Source organism: Pogoniulus pusillus, chromosome 2, assembly GCF_015220805.1.
Source record: "Pogoniulus pusillus isolate bPogPus1 chromosome 2, bPogPus1.pri, whole genome shotgun sequence".
NCBI classification, from domain to species: Eukaryota; Metazoa; Chordata; class Aves; order Piciformes; family Lybiidae; genus Pogoniulus; species Pogoniulus pusillus.
The window spans coordinates 5,790,631-5,810,586 of NC_087265.1; the positions used below are offsets into that span (position 1 = coordinate 5,790,631).

Consider the following 19,956-nt stretch of genomic DNA (forward strand, 5'->3'; position numbering starts at 1 on the left):
GGAAAGCCTGAGTGGAAGCAAGAAATGGGGAGACTCACATCACTGGCATTGACAGCACTCTGCACTGCAGTCACGTAGACAGGGGTGTCAGTAACAACACCAAAGTTCTGAAAGTTCTCCTTTCCTGCAGCTGTGTATTTTATCTGAGGAAAGAAAATCAAGCCAAGATGTTAATGCTGAAAATTCAAGACATTCAAGATCAGATTAGATATTCAAGATCAGATTAGACATTCAAGATCAGACTCGATGTGGCCCTGGGTAGCCTGTGCTCGTTGAAGTTGTCCCTGCTGACTGCAGGAGGGTTGGACAAGATGACCAATCTGTGAAAATTAGCAGGAAACTCCCTGCCAGATTCCCTTCAAATCAATTCTGGGCAACTTCTGGACAACTCAAACCCAGGATTACAGCTTACTTAAGATCAGCTGTAAAAGTGACAGGCCATAGAAGAGAAATACTTCATTATATAGCCAAGGAACCAAGGGATAAAGAAAACTGCTCTTCACTTTGTAGCAACTAATATAGGCCAAGAGTACAGGCAGCAAGGCAAGAGGCATTATTTCCCCAGCATAAGTACCTCACTGAGGTATCTTGTATACAGGGTGGCCTACAGAAAGGCAAAGTGTTATCTTCTCACTGCTAGAAGCCACAGCTCCACTGTCCTTCCATACCCCTAAACTTTCTGCCTTTTCAGTAAGAAAAGTGATCATTCCTCTACAGGCAAAAGTGAAAGAGTGGACAAAATATTTCTGATGTAACAGCAATGACTTTGTTCTGCTTGGTCAGTCCCATATACAGAAGAAAAAAATTCTTTAACCTAGGAAATCTTTACTTATGGAGGAATGGACATGAGCTAGCAATGGGCATTTGCAGCCCAGAAGACCAATCCAGGTCAGGCTGCATGGAAAGAAGTGTGGCCAGCAGATGGAGAGAGAGGATTCTGCCACTCTGCTCTGGGGTGCCAAAGCAGGTTCTGAGCAGGGCCATGAAGATATCAGAAGGCTGGGACACCTCCCCTACAAAGGCAGACTGGAAGGACTGTGGCTGTTCAGCCTGGAGAAGAGAAGGCTCCACAGAGACCTCAGAGCTGCATTTCAGTACCTGAAGGAGACCTACAAGAAGGCTGTGGAGGGACTGTTTTGAAAGGCCTGTGGTGATGAGAGGCAATGGTTCAAAACTGGAGCAGGAGAGGTTTAGGTTGGACATTAGGAGGAAGTTCTTCACTATGAGGGTGGTGAGATACTAGAACAGGTTACCCAGAGATGTGATGGAGGTCTCAACACTGGAGACATTCAAGGTCAGATTTGATGTGGCCCCCAGCAGCCTGATCTAGTTGGATGTGTTCCTGCTCACTACTAAGGGGCTGGACAAGATGAGCTTTGAGGGTCCCTCCCAACCTGATGCAGTCTGTGAATCCATGCTTACTTGGCTCTGGAGATCATAGGATTTTTTTGCCTGCACAATTTGTGGAGTATCCCAGACATAACATCCAATTCCCTTCAGCCAGTTCAAGTCATCTTTATACACCACCTATAAGGAAGAAAAGAGAGTATTAAGTCAGGAAGGAATGTGCCTTCTGCTTGGAGAAAGCAGCATTTCTTCCTTCTCCACATTTACTATCTTCCTCTTGTGCAAACTCAGTGGACAAGGTTACTCCTGAATCTGAACCAAGCTCAAACAGGAATTCCAAACTATTTGGAAGTTTAAAGACTTGATTATTCCTTTACTATTTAAATACTGTGGGAAGATAGAGGAAAGCATTTTATACTCAACAGGAAAAACAATGGCATGGAAGGCAACTAAAATGTCAAACAGCTAAATGAATCACATACATCACTCAAAATCTCCTGGGCTTTTCTGGCTTGGATAACATCATTCTCTTCAGGTGAACAGCTCCACTGGTGGAAGTAATGTCGGTACTCCAGGTCACTGAGGATATACTGGCACTTTTTGGCTAGCACGTGGTTCATCATGTCACTTGGAATATGGACATTTGTCTTGGTGTCTTCATAGTTCTTCCTGTAGGCCAACTAAAATGGAGAGATTAGGGGAAAGAGGAGAAGACAGAAGAGTAATTTTGACTCTGAGCAGGCTGCAGGTTATAGCACAACCTGAGCTGTGCTTTTGGAGCATCTGTTTTTGGAGCATCTGACTGGGGCTTTTGGAAGCCTGGCTCAGTGCTACCAGGGAATGGCTTGAAGTTGTGATAAGGGAGGTTTAGGTTGGCTATTAGGAAGAAAAAATCCATTACAGAAAGAGTGGTCAGGCATTGGAAGGTAGTGGAGTCACCGTACCTGGAGGTGTTCAAGAACCATGTGCCCATTGCATGGTGGGACACAGTTTAATGGCCATGGTGGTCTTTGGTTGGACTCAGTCTTTTCCAACCATAACAATTCCATGATTTTATGGCTAAGCTTCTATGGCATTTGATAAGAGAGGTTTAGGTTGGCTACTAAGAAAAACAAATCCATCACAAAAAGAGTGGGCAGGCATTGGCACAGGCTGCCCAGGGAGGTAGCAGAGTCACCATGCCTGGAAGTGTTCAAGAACCATATGCCCATGGCAGGGTGGAATATGCTTTAATGGCCATGGTGGTCTTTGGTTAGACTTAGAAGTCTTTCTAACCAAAACAATTCTATGATTTAGTGGATAAGCTTCCATGGGATTGGACAGGACGAAATCCTAACTTTGATATGAATCATCTTTTATTCTGATGAGGTTCTAGCAGGACAAGAATGGGTTTTGCTTGCAGATTTAACAGCTGCTGAGAAAAATTAACAAGACTTCAAAGGAAAAATAAAAATCACATGCTACAAACATGGTTTTAATCTACTTAAATCTGCCTGTCTGAATGAAAACAAAAGAGCTGGCATTACAATAACTCTGTGCCCTGCATGGCACACTGGACATGCAATGGTGCAAATGAAGGAACACCAAATGTGAACTGACTTTACCAGTTCTTAAATCCCTATTTCAATCTCAAATCAACAATTCTTCTCTAAAGCAAAAATACCCCAAGTTGTGCAGCATTTCTTACTGCTCAGATTCTTAAACTGAAATAGGAAAAGGTTTTGCTTCTTCCCATATTCTAACAGCTAAACAAATCCTTCCTTCATCTCCTAAACCATTTCAGGTTCAACGACTCATGGAGTTCAGCAAGGATGAGTGCAGAGTCTTGTACCTGGGGAGGAACAACACCAGGCACCAGCACAGCCCAGAGGTCATCCTGCTGGAAACAGCTCTGTGGAGAAAGACTTTGGAGTCCCAGTGGCCATCAAGTTATCTATGGGACAGCAATTTGCACTCTTGGCCAAGAGGACCAATGGCATCCTGAGGTGCATCAACAGAAGTGTGTCCAGCAGGCCAAGGAGGTTCCACTCCCCCTCTACTCTGCCCTGGTGAGACCACACCTGGAATACTGTGCTCAGTTTTGGGCTCCCCAGTTCAAGAGAGACAGGGACCTGCTGGAGGGAGTCCAGTGGAGGATAGGAGGATAAGTGGGGGGCTTGAACATCTCTCCTATGAGGAAAGACTGAGAGACCTGGGGCTGTTTAGTCTGGAAAAGGGAAAGCTGAGAAGGGATCTTAGGAATGTCTATAAATACCTCAAGGATGAGTGTCAAAAAGGAGGGGCCAGGCTCATTTCAGTGGTGTCCTGTGACAGGACAAGTGGCAATGGACACAAACTGGAACTCAGGAAGTTTCTCCTCAAAAGGAGGAGAAACTTCTTTGCTGTGAAGGTGCTGGAGCCCTGGAGCAGACTGCTCAGAGAGGTTGTGGAGTCTCCTTCTCTAGAGACTCTCAAAACCTGCCTGGATGTGTTCCTGTGTGACTTGAGCAGGGAGGTTGAACTCGATGCTCTCTAGAGGTCCCTTCCAACCCCTACAATTCTGTGCTATTCAACAACACAACAACCATTCAGGAAACATAGCCACGTTGAAACCACTTTCACTGCTTCTGCAAAGCACTGCATCATTCATATTTAAATATATCACACTTGAAGAGTAAAGTCTCCATCAAAACTAAGTATCCACTTACTGCACTCCTCATTTTCTGGAATTCCAGGGAATGAACCACACTGGGGAAATCACCAATGTCCTTCCCAGCCAGGTAGTGGCCTTTCAGCTTCTCATATATGGCCTTATATTTACGCTGCGAAAAGAAACCATTCGGATGGAAATGTTAAAGTTCATTTTAACTCAATTATGAGCCAGCAGTGTGCTCTTGCAGCCCAGAGAGCCAAATAGAGCCTGGGCTGCATCAAGAGAAGTGTGGGCAGCAGGGTGAGGGAAGTGATCCTCCCCCTCTACTTCACACTGGTGAGACCCCACCTGGAGTACTGCATCCAGTTCAGAAGCTCCTATGACAAGAGGGCTATGGATGTGCTGGAAGGTGTACTGAGGAGGGCCAGGAGGATGAGCAGAGGGCTGGAGCTGCTCTGCTATGAGGAGAGACTTAGGGAGTTGGGGCTGTTCAGTCTGGAGAGGAGAAAGCTCTGAGGTGACCTTCTTGTGGCCTTTCAGTATCTTAAGAGGGCCTACAAGAAAGCTGGGGAGAGACTTCTGATGCTGTCAGGTAGTGATAGGAGTGGGGGGAATGGAACAAAGCTGGAAATGGGTAGACTCAGATTGGATGTTAGGAAGAAGTTCTTCACCATGAGGGTGGTGAGAGCCTGGAATGGGTTGCCCAGGGAAGTGGTGGAAGCCTCATCCCTGGAAGCGTTTAAGGCCAGGCTGGATGAAGCTCTAGATAGCCTGCTTTAGGGTAGGGTGTCCCTGTCCATGGCAGGGGTGTTGGAACTGGATGATCCCTGTGGTTTCTTCTGACCCTGACTTATTCTATGATTCTAACAACACAGGGAGAAGGGAAAGAAAGGAGAGAATGGAACAGTCTCACTGACCTCACTGTTGATGTAGTTTGCATGCTTCGCTCCCACCACTGGAATGTATTTCTCATCCAGGGTATATCCAATGGGCTTGCTGACTTCCCAAGCTTTTTTGTAGCGTTTCTAGGCAAAACATACAACTTTTGATTAAAAAAATCCAGTATGCATTGTAAGAAACCTGCCTCTGCCATTCATATGCACATGGAATATGCTAGACTGGGACACTGCTTAGTACCAGGCTTGGTAGAGTTAGGTAATGCTTGGACTCGATGATCTTAAAGGTCTTTTTCAACCAAAATCCTTCTCTGGCACTAAATTAGCATCATACTAATAAACTACTACAATGTAGTTCCTTATTCCAGGAATTGTCCCAGCAGAGCAAATGAAGAATGTTTATTCTGAGCATTTACTCAGCATGTGTAAAGCAGAATGAGTGACACACATAAGAAGTGTCTCAGTTCAGGAATGTACCTGAGCCCAAAAACTGACCTCTGCTTGCTTTATTGTGTGTGGAACTCAAAATAGCTCATCCAGAAGAGGAATAAAAGCCTCCCAAACACATGAACTATTGCTTAGAAAACTCTCCCAGGCTTGGAACTAACAATAAACTATTGCTTAAAAAGTACAGTCTAGAACTGACATTGATCATTTGAGAGCTACATGCTCAAAACTGTGAAAGCTCTCCAATATTATTGTTTATTATAAGAGCATTAACTTTGTTGGGGCATTTTTTAAGAGGTATTTTGTGAACTATTAAATATCTTTCCCTTCAGACTGCATTATGAAGCAGCTACTCATATAAATGAGTGACCACAATCTCCAAAATGAGAGGTTCCCAATTAAAATTATTAAGACTCCTGCCAAGTAACTGCTTAATAATGTAAATATTCTACTTTTTTTTTCTCTCATATTAAATATCAGAGCCATAAATAGTTTTAGAAGATGTCATTAAATGGAATTATAAAGTGGTTTGTCACACAAACTTTACTTCATCACTACTACTGCTACTTCCAAACACCACACAGCAATGCTTTAAGAGCAGTTTGATAAGGAAAGAAATGCTTTAAATGATCCAAACTGGAAGGGACCAAAGAAATGCTCCAAACTGGGATGGCATTCAATAGCTCCAAGTGCCAGGTGCTGCACTTTGGCCACAACAACCCCATGCAGAGATACAGGCTGGGGTTGGAGTGGCTGGAGAGCAGCCAGACAGAGAGGGATCTGGGGGTGCTGATTGATACCCGCCTGAACATGAGCCAGCAGTGTGCCCAGGTGGCCAAGAGAGCCAGTGGCATCCTGGCCTGCATCAGGAATGGTGTGGTCAGCAGGAGCAGGGAGGTCATTCTGCCCCTGTACTCTGCACTGCTTAGACCACACCTTGAGTGCTGTGTTCAGTTCTGGGCCTCCCAGTTTAGGAGGGACATTGAGATGCTTGAGCGTGTCCAGAGAAGGGCGACGAGGCTGGGGAGAGGCCTTGAGCACAGCCCTATGAGGAGAGGCTGAGGGAGCTGGGATTGGTTAGCCTGGAGAAGAGGAGGCTCAGGGGTGACCTTATTGCTGTCTACAACTACCTGAGGGGAGGTTGTGGCCAGGGGGAGGTTGCTCTCTTCTCTCAGGTGGCCAGCACCAGAACGAGAGGACACAGCCTCAGGCTGTGCCAGGGGAGATTTAGGCTGGAGGTGAGGAGAAAGTTCTTCCCTGAGAGAGTCATTGGACACTGGAATGGGCTGCCCGGGGAGGTGGTGGAGTCGCCGTCCCTGGAGCTGTTCAAGGCAGGATTGGACGTGGCACTTGGTGCCATGGTCTAGCCTTGAGCTCTGTGGTAAAGGGTTGGACTTGATGATCTGTGAGGTCTCCTGCAACCCTGATGATACTGTGATACTGTGATAATAAAGAGACTAAATCACTTTTCTAGTGGCACCCAACAGACTAACGACAGAAATAGGAGAGTTCTTGGAGGTCCACTCCACATTCTGCTCCTTTCAAAAGTAACAACTTCAAGCTGAGTGAGATGATAGTTAGGAAATCTTACATCACTGTAGAGTAAGGCCATGTCCTTGGCATGGTTCAGTGCAGGGGTGTCATCAGATCCAATGTATTGGCCTTTCTCAAGGTTAAAGGTCTCTTTGTATTTTAGCTGCAAAAGAAAACAAACAGCAATGTTAATTCCACAGGAGGAATCCATTATCCTAACTAGCCCATCCAGTAGAAACAAACACTGCTTTGCTGTTGTTACTGTATCTTCAGGATATGACCATGAGTGGAGTTCACTTGACAGCCTCTAGCCAGGGGTTTTCCCCAGGGGTCAGTGCTGGGTCCAGTTTTGTTCAGTATCTTCATCAGTGACTTGGATGAGGGCATTGAGTATACTCTCAGAGGGTTCACTGATGATACAAAACTAGAGGGGGTGGCTGACAGCCCACCAGGCTGTGCTGCCATCCAGTGAGTTCTGGACAGGCTAGGGAGCTGGGTGAAGGTGACCCTCATGAAGGTAAAAAGGACCAGTGGAGAGTCCTGCACTTGGGGAGGAGTAACACCAGGCACCAGCACAGCCCAGGGGTCATCCTGCTGGAAAGCAGCTCCGTGGAGAAAGACCTTGGAGACCTAGTGGACATCAAGTTATCTATGGGACAACAATTTGCCCTTCTGGCCAAGAGGACCAATGGCATCCTGGGGTGCATCAACAGAAGTGTGTCCAGCAGGCCAAGGAGGTTCCACTCCCCCTCTACTCTGCCCTGGTGAGACCACACCTGGAATACTGTGCTCAGTTTTGGGCTCTCCAGTTCAAGAGAGACAGGAACCTGCTGGAGGGAGTCCAGTGGAGGATAGGAGGATGAGTGGGGGACTTGAACATCTCTCCTATGAGGAAAGCATGAGAAATCTGGGGCTGTTTAGTCTGGAGAAGGGAAGGCTAAGAGGGCATCTGAGGGGTGGGTGTCAAGCTGAAAGTGCCAGGCTCTTTTTGGTGGTGCCCAATGATAGGACAAGGAACAATGCTGGAACACAGGAGGATCCATCCCAACAGGAGAAGACACTTTTTGACAGTGCTGGAGTCCTAGAACAGGCTGCCCAGAGAGGTTGTGGGGTCTCTTTTCTGGAGGATCTCAAGACCCACATGGATATATTCCTGTATGGCCTGCTCTAGGTGATCCTGCTTTGGCAGGGGAGGTTTGATTCGATCTCTGGAGGTCCCTTCCAAGCCCTAACATTCTGTGATCATGTTGTGTAGTACATTCCAACCACTGTGATGCACAGGCAAATACCACACCACAAAATCTGCAGAGAGTACTAATCAACAATTACAGGTTAGTAGCAACACCAGAAACTCCACCACTGTACAACTAACTGCTGGTTCAGGAGTCAATTTTAAGCTAGTGTGAGCAAAAATCAAAGTAAGTGACACGTTTTATTCTTCTGCAGGAAAAAAAGGAACATTATTTTTGGGTAGCATTGTTGTGTTGTTCATTTATATAACTTCTACCCAGCTTAATTTAGCCTAGTAAAAGTCTTGCTCATGAAGCACACAAATGGACACACAGACAAGGTTAAGAAGAAGCAAGAAATTTCATCACATCAGCGTTTAGCAAGAGCAATGAAGTCAACTAAATTGATTCTAACTAACAGAATAGCTTAAGAAATACATACATCACTTTGGTTGACAGAGTTCATCTTTGCCAAAACAATGTCAGGAGTGTCCACCACACTGGTGTATTTGGAGAAGTTCTCAAGGGCTTCTTTTGTGTATGATCTCTGCAAAGAAAGAAATGAAATCTTATTTTACACACACTGTGCATGGGCCAAGAAAGAAAAAGCTGAACGCAGAACTGCTCAGAGACTTTTATCTTACCTTATTTATCAGCTCTTGTGCATTCTTAACTTTCTTATGTTCCACTGAATCTAGAGGAATCCAGCCAATGCCACGAAGCCATTCCAAATCAGATTTGTAAACGTTCTAAATCAGAAAAGAGCAAGCAAAAAAGGAAAGAAATTCTTCACTTTGGGATGGCATTTTTCAGTCTTACCTAATGCGGACAACGCACTCGGACCAAGCTAAGAGGGCTGAAGTTCTGCCAGAGGATGTTTAGGTTGGACATTAGGTGTGCTGGTTTGAGGCTAATGGGAAGACTTTAGTGAGAGAAGTTAGATTATTGGCTGTGAAAGGAAAATAATGGTGAGGTCTAGATCACCCATTTGTTCTGCTGGGACATATAAAAACAAGGGCACAAAGATAAGGCAGTCTGTGGCTCGCCTGCATCTGTGTAACCCAACTAATCATTCCCTTCTTAACCCCTTTTGCTGACCCTCTACAGCTCACCCTGCACATAAGTGGGATGCTGAGATAAGGGAGAGGGTGGAAAGGGTGGAAGGAAGGAGAGGGGTTGGTTTGGAGCCTTCTTGGGCACTCTGGCTGCTTGGGAAGGGGTTTTGTATTTCTGTATTACTTTTAACTTACAGATAGCTGTAAATATTTGCAATACATAGTATATCTATGTTGGGTATAGCAATATTAAATGTAGTGATTCTATGGTATTGTACACTGAAGCATAAGCTTGAAAGCAGCACATTGACCTGGGTGAAAGTGTAGGGTCAAAGTGCCTCTGAAAGGAACGTGGTGTGTGTAAAACAAGAGGCCCCAAGTCTTATCTAACTGCTTGGTACTGCTTGGTGTCTGTCTTTCTTACCTAGATGCCATAACTGCCTCCTCAGGATTAACTTCATATACCCTCTGAAGGACCAGATAATATAGTTTTGTTAAGATAAGAAATAGGTAAAGGATCCTAGCAATTAGTGTGTAATCCTAGCCTAATCCTTAATGCAAATATATGTAACCAATTAAAGTCTAACATGATTTGTAACCTTCTTATGTAGCCTTCTGATGAAACATACATAAACCCATGCTTGGGGTACAATAAACTGGAATTTGCTTGCATCAGGCATTCTCCCTGTCTCTTCTTCTTCTGATGCCTGTGGCACTCAGCCCGTAGCATATATATGCTTGTAAATAGTGCCATGCTGCTAAACTGTAAATATAGCTTCCTTAACTTCCAGATGACTGAATCTAGTCTGGTGAATTATTTGGGGGGAAGGGGGGCAGGTGTCATGGAAGGTTAATAAGCCTATTAGATGTCTTGGCTTGCCCCACCCCTCTGCTGATGGGGGAAGCAAGGGCAGGAAGAAAGCAAAGGCTTGGGCCATTATGTCTCCTCCCAAAGTGATAATCAGGTACCCACAGGTGTTTATGCTCTTGTGAGTGTCTTGCCCAAACGAGGGTGAGCAAGCCCTGGTTGGTCAGTTTGGCAAATGCCTTTCTGATTGGTGAATCTCTGTGGCCAAAGGAGTCATTACACTCTGGCAAGTAATAGAAATGGAGCTAAGTTGCAAGCAGTTGTGCTCCTTCTGCCTCAGTGTGTGCTGCTCTGCCTCACTGCTCTTGGCTTGGACAATGTGTTGTGCTCTGCTTCATGCTTCAGACCACCTTAGCCTTGATGGACTGGATGATCTTGGTGGTCCTTTCTAACCATAGCCATTCATAGTGATGAGATATTGTGCTGAGGGATTTGGTTTAGTCAAGGGCTTGTCAGTGTGAAACTAATGCTTGGACTCAATGATCTCGAAGGTCTTTTCCAATCTAAGAAATTCTGTGATTCTGTGATGTTTTGGCCTTCAACTACCTGGAAACTTAAGTACTTCAAGTTTACCAGGGGAAGGCACTAAGTGCCTCACAACCTGGTGAGAAGTGCCACTGACATGGTGCTCTCTGCACACCTGCAAGAGATCTTGCCTGCACCTCTTCAAAATCTCTGTGCCAAGAGGAACCAAGGTGGGTTCAGAGATCTGCTGCCTCTTTCTCAGCACCCTGCTAGAGCCTGGGAAGATCTAGAAGCCTCTCAAAGGCTATCAAGACGCTGAGGAGTTCCAGCACTGCTGCAAAGGAGCCAAGGGATTATGGCTAAATTCTACTCCACCACTGTGAGTAAAACAGACTTCCCCTAGGGCTCCAGGCTGTTTATTTGTAAGTGGGGTGGAGCCATTCTGTGGCTAAACCTTTTCCAATTTTCTGCTTCTCCTAAAGTACTAAATTGCCTATAAGCAACCTTGTGAAGATTTTCCTGACTGAATTAAAACCCAAATTTCATGGGTTTGTGTATAGTTTGGGGGAGCAGCTTTTCAGAACTGAAATAACTAAATATTTTATAATCCCTGCCTCATTAATTGCCCCAACTAATTCAGCAGCTAACACCCAAACCACTACAGCAGGAAAAATTTCTTTACAAAACAAGTGGTGAGGAGTAGGAGCATGCTGCCAGGGGAGGTGGTGGAGTCACCATCCTTGGGGTCGGAGTGGCTGGAGAGCAGCCAGACAGAGAGGGATCTGGGGATGCTGATTGATACCCGCCTGAACATGAGCCAGCAGCGTTCCCAGGTGGCCAAGAGAGCCAGTGGCATCCTGGCCTGCATCAGGAATGGTGTGGCCAGCAGGAGCAGGGAGGTCATTCTGCCTCTGTACTCTGCACTGCTTAGACCACACCTTGAGTACTGTGTTCAGTTCTGGGCCCCCCAGTTTAGGAGGGACATTGAGATGCTTGAGCGTGTCCAGAGAAGGGCGACGAGGCTGGGGAGAGGCCTTGAGCACAGCCCTACAAGGAGAGGCTGAGGGAGCTGGGATTGGTTAGCCTGGAGAAGAGGAGGCTCAGGGGTGACCTTATTGCTGTCTACAACTACCTGAAGGGTGGTTGTGGCCAGGGGGAGGTTGCTCTCTTCTCTCAGGTGGCCAGCACCAGAACGAGAGGACACAGCCTCAGGCTGCGCCAGGGGAAATTTAGGCTGGAGGTGAGGAGAAAGTTCTTCCCTGAGAGAGTCATTGGACACTGGAATGGGCTGCCCGGGGAGGTGGTGGAGTCGCCGTCCCTGGAGCTGTTCAAGGCAGGATTGGACGTGGCACTTGGTGCCATGGTCTGGCCTTGAGCTCTGTGGTAAAGGGTTGGACTTGATGATCTGTGAGGTCTCTTCCAACCCTGATGATACTGTGATATTGTGAAGTGTGTAGATGTGGTGCTTCAGGATACAGTTTAGCAGCCATGGTTGGAATTGATGAGCTCAAAGGTCTTTTCTAACCTTAGTAACTCCATCATTCTGTAATACAGCACATCTGTAACACCACTTACATCACTTTGCAGGTCGTAGGCTTTCCTGGCCTGGATACAGTCGTTCTGGTCAGGGTGGCAAGTCCATTCGTGCAGGTACTGGCGGTACTCCACATCGCTCACCAAGTTCTGGCCTTCCTTTGCTGCCACAACTGACACCATGTCTGGTGGGATGTGGATTTTGGACTTTGTTTTCTGATAGTCTGACTTGTACAACCTGTCGTTCTGGATCTCGCCTGCGTGCTCAAACCACACCAGCTTTGGGTCATCTCTCATGCTGGGAACTCCGACGTAGTGGCCTCTTTGCTTGACATACTCAGCTTTGTACTTAAGCTGATGGGAAAAGGGAAGAGATAGGCATGAAATCAACACTGGGTGCATCTGCTGTGGTGTGGGCTTGTGAAGAGCTATGGTTTTGTTAACACAAAGTGGTGATAGAGGGAGCTCAGCTCTCATCTTTAGGTTTTCAGATAAAAATAGGACACAAACAGCTGTGTTACTTCACACAGTCCTCTCACCAAAAAATGCAGTTTCCTAGACTAATATGCTGCCATTCCCCAGTAAATCTCCTTTTCCACACAAGAGGAAAGCCTTGTGAGGAAATGTTCCTTAACAAAAGATATTTTCCAGCTTGATTTGAAGCTGGGTAGGAGACTGCAGCTAGTCCCCGGAGGCCAGGTTTGGCTGCAAGTTGTAGGCAGCACCTTGAGGCCTGAGTCTAGCTGAGAGGTGTTCCTGCCTGTGACAGCGAGGTGGGAGTTGACTGGACAGGGCTGGGTGCTAGGTTGGACTGGATGGTCTTGGAGGTCTCTTCCAACCTGGTAGATTATATGATTCTATGGAGTAGTTGATCCAACCTAAGCCATTCTATGATTCCCAGTGCTTCTTCAAGAGCTACAAAGATGCTGAGGGCCTGGAACATCTCTCTTATGAGGAAAGGCTGAGAGAATTTGCTCTTTTTAGTTTAGAAAAGAGAAGACTGAGGGCGGGGGCAGGGGGAAATCTCATCAATACTTAAAGAATGAGTGCCAGCAGGAAGGGACCAGTCTTTACTCAGTGGTGCCCAGTGACAGGACAAAGGGTAACAGGAACAAACTGAAACAAAAGAAGTTCTATCTAAGCATGAGGAGAAACTTATTTAAGGGTGACAGAGCACTAGAAAAGGCTGCTCAGAAAGGCAGTGGAGTCTCCATCTCTGGAGACATTCAAAACCCATTCTGACATGGTCCTGTTTGACCCTTTCTAAGTATCTCTGCCATGGCATGGGAGTTGGACTCAATCTCCAGAGGTCCCTTCCAAGCTCTTCCATTCTAGTATTCTGTGATTAGTGCATTTAGCCTCAGTCTTGTAACAGATGTTGTAAGAAACTGAGACAGTCTGAAGAGAGGATGTTTGCTTAAGGTATTTACATCACCCAGTTTTGATAAATTGTGTATTCAAACCAAGAGTCAACAGTCATGTGCAGAAGCTTAAAATGCAATGTGCATACTAGCTTACAGCTGCTGAAGGAGGAAGACTCCACAGTATGCCTAAAAGTAAAAGCAGAGCTAAATATTTTAACCAAAACATCAGTTATTTGACATTTATAACGTAAGGAAGTCCACCTGAGTTGATTTTGAAAGGACAGTTCCTAGAGAAAATGAAGGTGGAAAGGAGAGCCTGGATCTGTTAAACCCCATAATGACAAAGTGTCTGGATTTTTGGAGGACAGTGGACTTCATGAGTCATAAAAGGTCTGGGTTTTACCCCTAATGGAAATCATTCTCTGCCTGTTGTTGAGCTTGCAGAGCCTTTAACATTTGCAGGCTTCCAAGCCCTTGCTCTCCTAGGGAGAAGGATTATTACCTCACTTTGGACATCGTTGGAGCGTTTGGCATGAGAGATCTGCACGCTGTCAGGAGGTAAGAGGTAACCAGTGGCTTTTTCTTTCTCCCAGTTTTCCTTGTATAAATTCTGTGGAAAACAGAAGCAAAGAGGAATTCAACGCTACAATAATCATAATCATACTGAAGTGATCTATATGAAAGTTCAAGGATAATAAATCCTCCCTATAGAATCTTCTTTTTGTCCATGGGAGAGCAATGAAGCTGGTGAAGGGGTTAGAGAATGAATCTGATGAGGAGCAACTGAAGGAGCTGGGGCTGTTTAGTTTGAAAAAGAGGAAGCTGAGGGGAGACCTCACTGCTGTCTGCAGCTACCTGAAGGGAAGTTGTGGAGAGGCTGCTGCTGGGCTCTTCTCACAGGTAGAGACAGAACAAGGGGGAATGGCCTTAAGCTGAGGCTGGGGAGGTTCAGGTTATAGGAAAAAGTTTTTCATAGAGAGAGTGGTCAGGGACTGGAATGAGCTGCCCAGGGAGGTGGTGGAGTCACCCAGCCTGGATGTGTTTAAGGGCGGTTTGGATGTGGTGCTTAGGGATATGGTTTAAGGTGAATGTTGTAGAGTAGGGTTATAGGTTGGGATTGGTGATCCTGAAGGGCTTTGCCAACGTGGATGTTTCTGTGACTCTTAATGAGTCAACTTTTGCTGTGTTCCTCCAAAGAGCTTTTTACGTGAGCTATGCTGTCTGCTGTCAAGGAGAGGTCACATACCTGATTAAGAATTCTGGCTGCCTCTCGAGCCATATCCAGCTGGGGTGTATCTGTCAGAGTATAATTTGACTTGGCCTCATTCCATGCCTTCTGATACTTGATCTAGAACGGAGAAGGAAATGACTACCTTGCAGCACAACCATAAAATTAGGAAGACAGAGTACCAAGACCCATTATTTTATGCATGCAATAATGTATAACACCCTGAAATTGCAAGGCTATTGGTTGTGATGCACCAAATACACACCCAAATAGGTACTTTCAAAAAAGAAATGATACAAGAGAAGAAATCATAACAACTCTCAGAGGCAATTAAAAAAATCTTGTTCCAAGAAGAATCTTCAGAAGTCAGAGTTTGGTCTGCAGGGAGGTACAGCAAAGAGCCAGGCAAAAGATGCTTGAAGCAGGGCACTAGATTTTAAGCTTTTTAAGAGAAAAACTCTTTATTCAGCACTATCTCAGCCTCAAAAACTGTAAAGAATGGCAAGGTGACAGCACACCAGCTTTGCTCATCTCTATTTTTACACAGTTAGAAGTGTAAACTCATGTTGGTGTAAATAGGAAGGTTGATGGAGTGCAAGTGACTGTGTGCATGTCAATGATTCTGGTTGAGGAGAGTGATGGAGATGAGCTAAGTCCTGTCCATCTTTATGCCACAGATTCATGGAATTCACAGAGACTGAGAACTCTGGCATGGGTATTTTATATTAAAAGTTACAATAAATACCCTTTTAAAGTTCAAATCCTATCATGTAAATGTACAGGTCAGTTTAACAGCCCAGCAAACTCACCTGGCTGAGAATTTCACCACTGTTCTTTGCTGTAATATAATCAACTCTGTCTGCCACTGGAGTAAACGGAAGGTTTTCAGCTTTGGTTCGATACTTTCTCTACACAAGAGAAGACAACAGACAGATTATGTGGGAATATTATGTTGGAAGAGACAGAACGAGGGGGAATGGCCTCAAGTTGAGACTGGATAGGTTTAGTTTGGACAGTAGGAAGAAGTTCTTCACAGAGGGAGTGGTCAGGCACTGGAATGAGCTAGCCAAGGAGGTGGTGGAGTTGCCAACTCCAGATATATTTAAGGGTCTTTTGGATGTGGTGCTTAGGGATATGGTTTAAGGTGAATCCTGTAGAGTAGGGTTCTAGGTTAGACTTGGTGATCTTGAGGGGCTTTTCCATCCTGGATGTTTCTGTGACTCCATAGCTAACACAGAAATCCTGACAACACAGACAGGACAAGAAAGGTGACATGGAAAAGAAAGCTCTCCATATACAGAACGAATGCTATGGAAAGAGTCCAGTTCTGTTTTCTACTTTGGAAAATGTAGCTGTGTTTGATCATCAAAAAAATACTTCAGACTGCAAACAGCCCTCAGAAAATGTGAGCCTGGAAAAAACCCATTTTGTTACCTCATTCAAGAGATCTCCAGCATACTTGACGTGGTTGATTCCAACTGAATCGTTGGGCAGCCATCCAATACCCCTGAGCCATTCCAAATCAGCTTTGTAAACAGCCTGGAAAAACAAAACAGGAGCCATGCTGTGAGCTACAGTTCCCTCTACAGCCCAGCAAGAATCATAAGCAGTGGTATTTACTTCTGCTGGTTAAGAGGAGGAATTCCAGCATGAGCTTTACTGCTGTGTTGACACACTTCAAGCCTGACATTGGATAACATTGGCACACAGCTTTGCATCCCTAAGAAACAGCAAAGCCAGTTCACTGGATTCAGCAGAAGATTCCCACTGGTTAGAGCCTGAGTAGACCCAAGAGAAGGGCAATAAGGCTTAGGAAGGGTCTGGAGAACAGGTCTGGGGTGAATTGGGATTGTTCAGTCTGGAGAAATAGGAGCTGAGGGAAGACCTCATTGCTCCCTACAACTTTCTGACAGGAGGTCGGAGCAGAGATTCTCACTGCTTAGAGCTGGAGTAGACTCTTAGTCTTGACTAGACAAGCACAACAAAGCTGATGAAGGGCTTGGAGAACAGGTCTGGGGTGAACTGGGGTTGTTCAGCCTGGAGAAAAAGAGGCTGAGGGGAGACCTCATTGCTCCCTAGAACTTTCTGACAGGAGTTTGGAGCCAGGTGTGTATTGGGCTCTGCTGCCTGGTAAACAAGGACAAGAGGAATGGGGCTTAAGTTGTGCCAGAGAAGGCTCAGGATGAATATTAGGAAAAAATTCTTCACCAAAGGGGTTATCAGGAATTGAAACAGGCTGCCCAAGGAGGTGGTGGAGTCACCATCCCTGGAAGTATTTAAAGGACACGTATCTGTGGTGCTTAGGGAAATGGTTTAGTGGTAGTGGGTTAGCAGTAGGCATGAGGTAATGAGGTGAGCACTTGGGCTTGATGATCTCTCAAAGGTCTCTTCAAACTTGACAGTTCTATGGATCTATGACAGAAGAAAAGGAAATGGCCTCAAGTTGCACCAGGGGAGGTTTAGCTTAGAAATTACAAGAAACGTCTTCATCAAAAGGGTTCTCAAACACTGGAACAGACTGCCCAGGGAGGTGGTTGAATCCCCACGATTGGAGACATTCCAAAGCCACAGAGAAGTGGTGCTGAGGGACATGGTTTAGCCCCAGCTTTGGTAGTTAGGTGACAATGGGAGTCGATGATCTTAAAGATCTTTTCCAACTGAAACCATTCAGTGGTTCTCAGAGGAGCCAGGGTGGCCACGAAGGTCAATCTTGACACCAACTTACATCGCTCTGCAGGTCGTAGGCTTTCCTGGCGTGTATGACATCATTCTGATCTGGGAGGCAGATCCACTGATGCAAGTAGTGGCGGTAGTCGATGTCACTGACCAAAGACTGGCCCTGCTTGGCTGAGACGATGGACAGCATGTCCACTGGCAGGTGGCACTGCGTCCTCCACTTGGCAAAGTGCTTCTTGTATTCCAGGTCGCTCTGCACTTTGCCTATGCCGAGGGCAAACTGCATTTTGGTGTCGTCTTTGGCGCTGGGGACGCCCACGTAGTGGCCCTTCTGCTTCTCGTGATCCAGTTTGTACTTGTACTGGGGGGGAGAGCAAAGGGCACCATTACCACCCGGCCTCTCTGGAAGCACGCGAAGGGCTGGAACACCTCCCGGCGCTTACCTCGCTAGCGATTTCTCGAGATGCTTTGGCTGCCTTGATGGGGATTGCATCCGCCCTCAGGTCATAGCTGGTCTTCAGCTCATCCCAAGCCTCCTGGTACATTTTCTGAAAGGACAGCAGAATGCCACACAGATGCTAAATGCTCTGGGATCTGCCAGTCGGGACACGTGCACTTCACAGCCGCGGCGGCTGAAGTACTGGGACAGTGTTTGTGCATTAGTCCTGCTCCTAGCCAGAAACACTGCTGAAAACCTTCCTACCTTTCCAACATGGACAGTGAGGGGGGTGAGACCCTGGAACAGGTTGCCCAAGGAGGTTGTGGATGTCCCCTCCCTGGAGGTGTTCAAGGCCAGGTTGGGTGACACTTTGAGCAACCTGGGCTGGAGGGAGGTGTCCCTGCCTATGGCAGAGGGTTGGAACTGGATGATCTTTGAGGTTCCTTCCAACCTAAACCATTCTATGATTCTATCTTTAATGGCCCTTTCAACTCAAACCATTCTATGAGCTTCTACCTTTAATGGCCCTTCCAACCTCAACCATTCTATGATTCTATCTTTAATGGCCCTTCCCACTCAAACCATTCTATGAGCTTCTACCTTTAATGGCCCTTCCCACTCAAACCATTCTCTGAGCTTTTATCTTTAGTGGCCCTTCCAATTCAAACCATTCTCTGAGCTTTTATCTTTAGTGGCCCTTCCAATTCAAACCATTCTATGAGCTTTTATCTTTAGTGGCCCTTCCAATTCAAACCATTCTATGAGCTTTTATCTTTAGTGGCCCTTCCAATTCAAACCATTCTATGAGCTTCTACCTTTAATGGCCCTTCCTACTCAAACCATTCTATGAGCTTCTGTCTTTAATGGCCCTTCCAACTCAAACCATTCTATGAGCTTTTATCTTTAGTGGCCCTTCCAATTCAAACCATTCTATGAGCTTCTACCTTTAATGGCCCTTCCAACTCTAACCATTCTATGATTCTATCTTTATTGGCCCTTCCAACTCAAACCATTCTATGAGCTTCACATGAGTTACTTTCAGCTTTTTAAGGTCAATGTTGAGATCTCTCAAGGGAAGCAGTGGCTTCCCTTATATGGGACAGTTTTACACCATGTCTTGACAGGGTGCTGGGCAACGTCATTTCAACTGCACTATCACCTAGAAAGGTTGGACCAGATGATCCTTGGGGTCCCCTTCCAACCTGGAATTCTGTGATTCTATGAAATTCACAGGATACACAACGCTGGTTTACAGAGAAGCAGAAAATAAAATGCTAAGCATACCTTGCTATAATTAACAGCATTACTTTTGGCTAGGTTGATTTCAGGTGTGTCTGGCATAATATGGATCATAGTCTTGTCCTTCTCCCAGGCTTCTTTGTATTTTGGCTGTGGAAACAGAGCATTTCATGATATTGTCCATATGGAAACTCACTTGTTAATAATAGGAAATTCCATAACTCTCTCCCCAATTATCTCTAACAAATAAAATTGCTGGGGAAGTGTTGGATCTGACTTAAAATACCACCAAACAATTTGACTTTAGCAGCGAAATTTCTCTTTGACTGTGGTGGAGTTGCTATCCCTGGGGCTGTTCAAGCAGTGCATGGACCTGGCACTTAGGGAACAGGATGGCTCAAAGGGAGGTTCTCCTAGCCCTCTAGTCTGCCCTGGTGAGATCTCACATGGAATACTGTGTTCAGTTTTGGGCTCCTCAGTTCAGGAAGGACAAGGGATCTACCTGAAAGAGTCCAACAGAGGGCTACAGAAGTGATGGAAGGGGCTGGAGCACTGCCCTGTGAGGAGAGACTGAAGGACCTGGGGCTTTTTAGTCTGGTGAAGAGAAGACTTAGAGGGGATCTAATCAATGTTTATAGATATCTGAGGGCTGGGGGTCAAGAGGGAGTGAACAAACTCTTCTCATTTGCTCCCTGTAACAGGAGTAATGGGTATAGACTACAGGACAGTAAGTTCCACCTCAACATGAGGAAGAACTTCTTGACTACAAGGGTCACAGAGTACTGCAACAGGCTCCCTAGAGAGGTTGTGGAGTCTCCTTCTCTGGAGACTTTCAAGGCCTGTCTGGATGTGTTCTTGTGCAACCTGCTCTAGGTTCTAGGATCCTGCTCTGGCAGGGGGGCCGGATTTGATGATCTGTGGAGCTTCCTTCCAACCCCTTTGGGGTTTCTTCTCTGAGATTCTGCTGCTAAGCCTTAAAACAACTTGTAGAAGAGCTCAACGTAC

At 45.9% G+C, this 19,956-nt stretch overlaps 1 protein-coding gene across 1 annotated transcript in view; it reads right to left on the reverse strand.

Moving 5' to 3' along the window:
• The window catches only part of NEB (nebulin), a 218,009-nt gene that overhangs the window by 93,073 nt on the left and 104,980 nt on the right, over window positions 1-19,956 (reverse strand). Inside the window, exons 69-84 of the mRNA XM_064154908.1 lie at window positions 18,997-19,101; window positions 17,717-17,821; window positions 17,323-17,634; window positions 16,032-16,136; window positions 15,407-15,505; window positions 14,616-14,717; window positions 13,872-13,979; window positions 12,048-12,359; window positions 8,729-8,833; window positions 8,527-8,631; window positions 6,914-7,018; window positions 4,897-5,004; window positions 4,035-4,148; window positions 1,830-2,027; window positions 1,423-1,527; window positions 39-143 (exon numbers count right to left, since the gene is read on the reverse strand). Coding sequence (XP_064010978.1) covers window positions 39-143; window positions 1,423-1,527; window positions 1,830-2,027; window positions 4,035-4,148; window positions 4,897-5,004; window positions 6,914-7,018; window positions 8,527-8,631; window positions 8,729-8,833; window positions 12,048-12,359; window positions 13,872-13,979; window positions 14,616-14,717; window positions 15,407-15,505; window positions 16,032-16,136; window positions 17,323-17,634; window positions 17,717-17,821; window positions 18,997-19,101 — 2,193 coding nt within the window. The remainder of the gene's footprint in view (window positions 1-38; window positions 144-1,422; window positions 1,528-1,829; window positions 2,028-4,034; window positions 4,149-4,896; window positions 5,005-6,913; window positions 7,019-8,526; window positions 8,632-8,728; window positions 8,834-12,047; window positions 12,360-13,871; window positions 13,980-14,615; window positions 14,718-15,406; window positions 15,506-16,031; window positions 16,137-17,322; window positions 17,635-17,716; window positions 17,822-18,996; window positions 19,102-19,956) is intronic.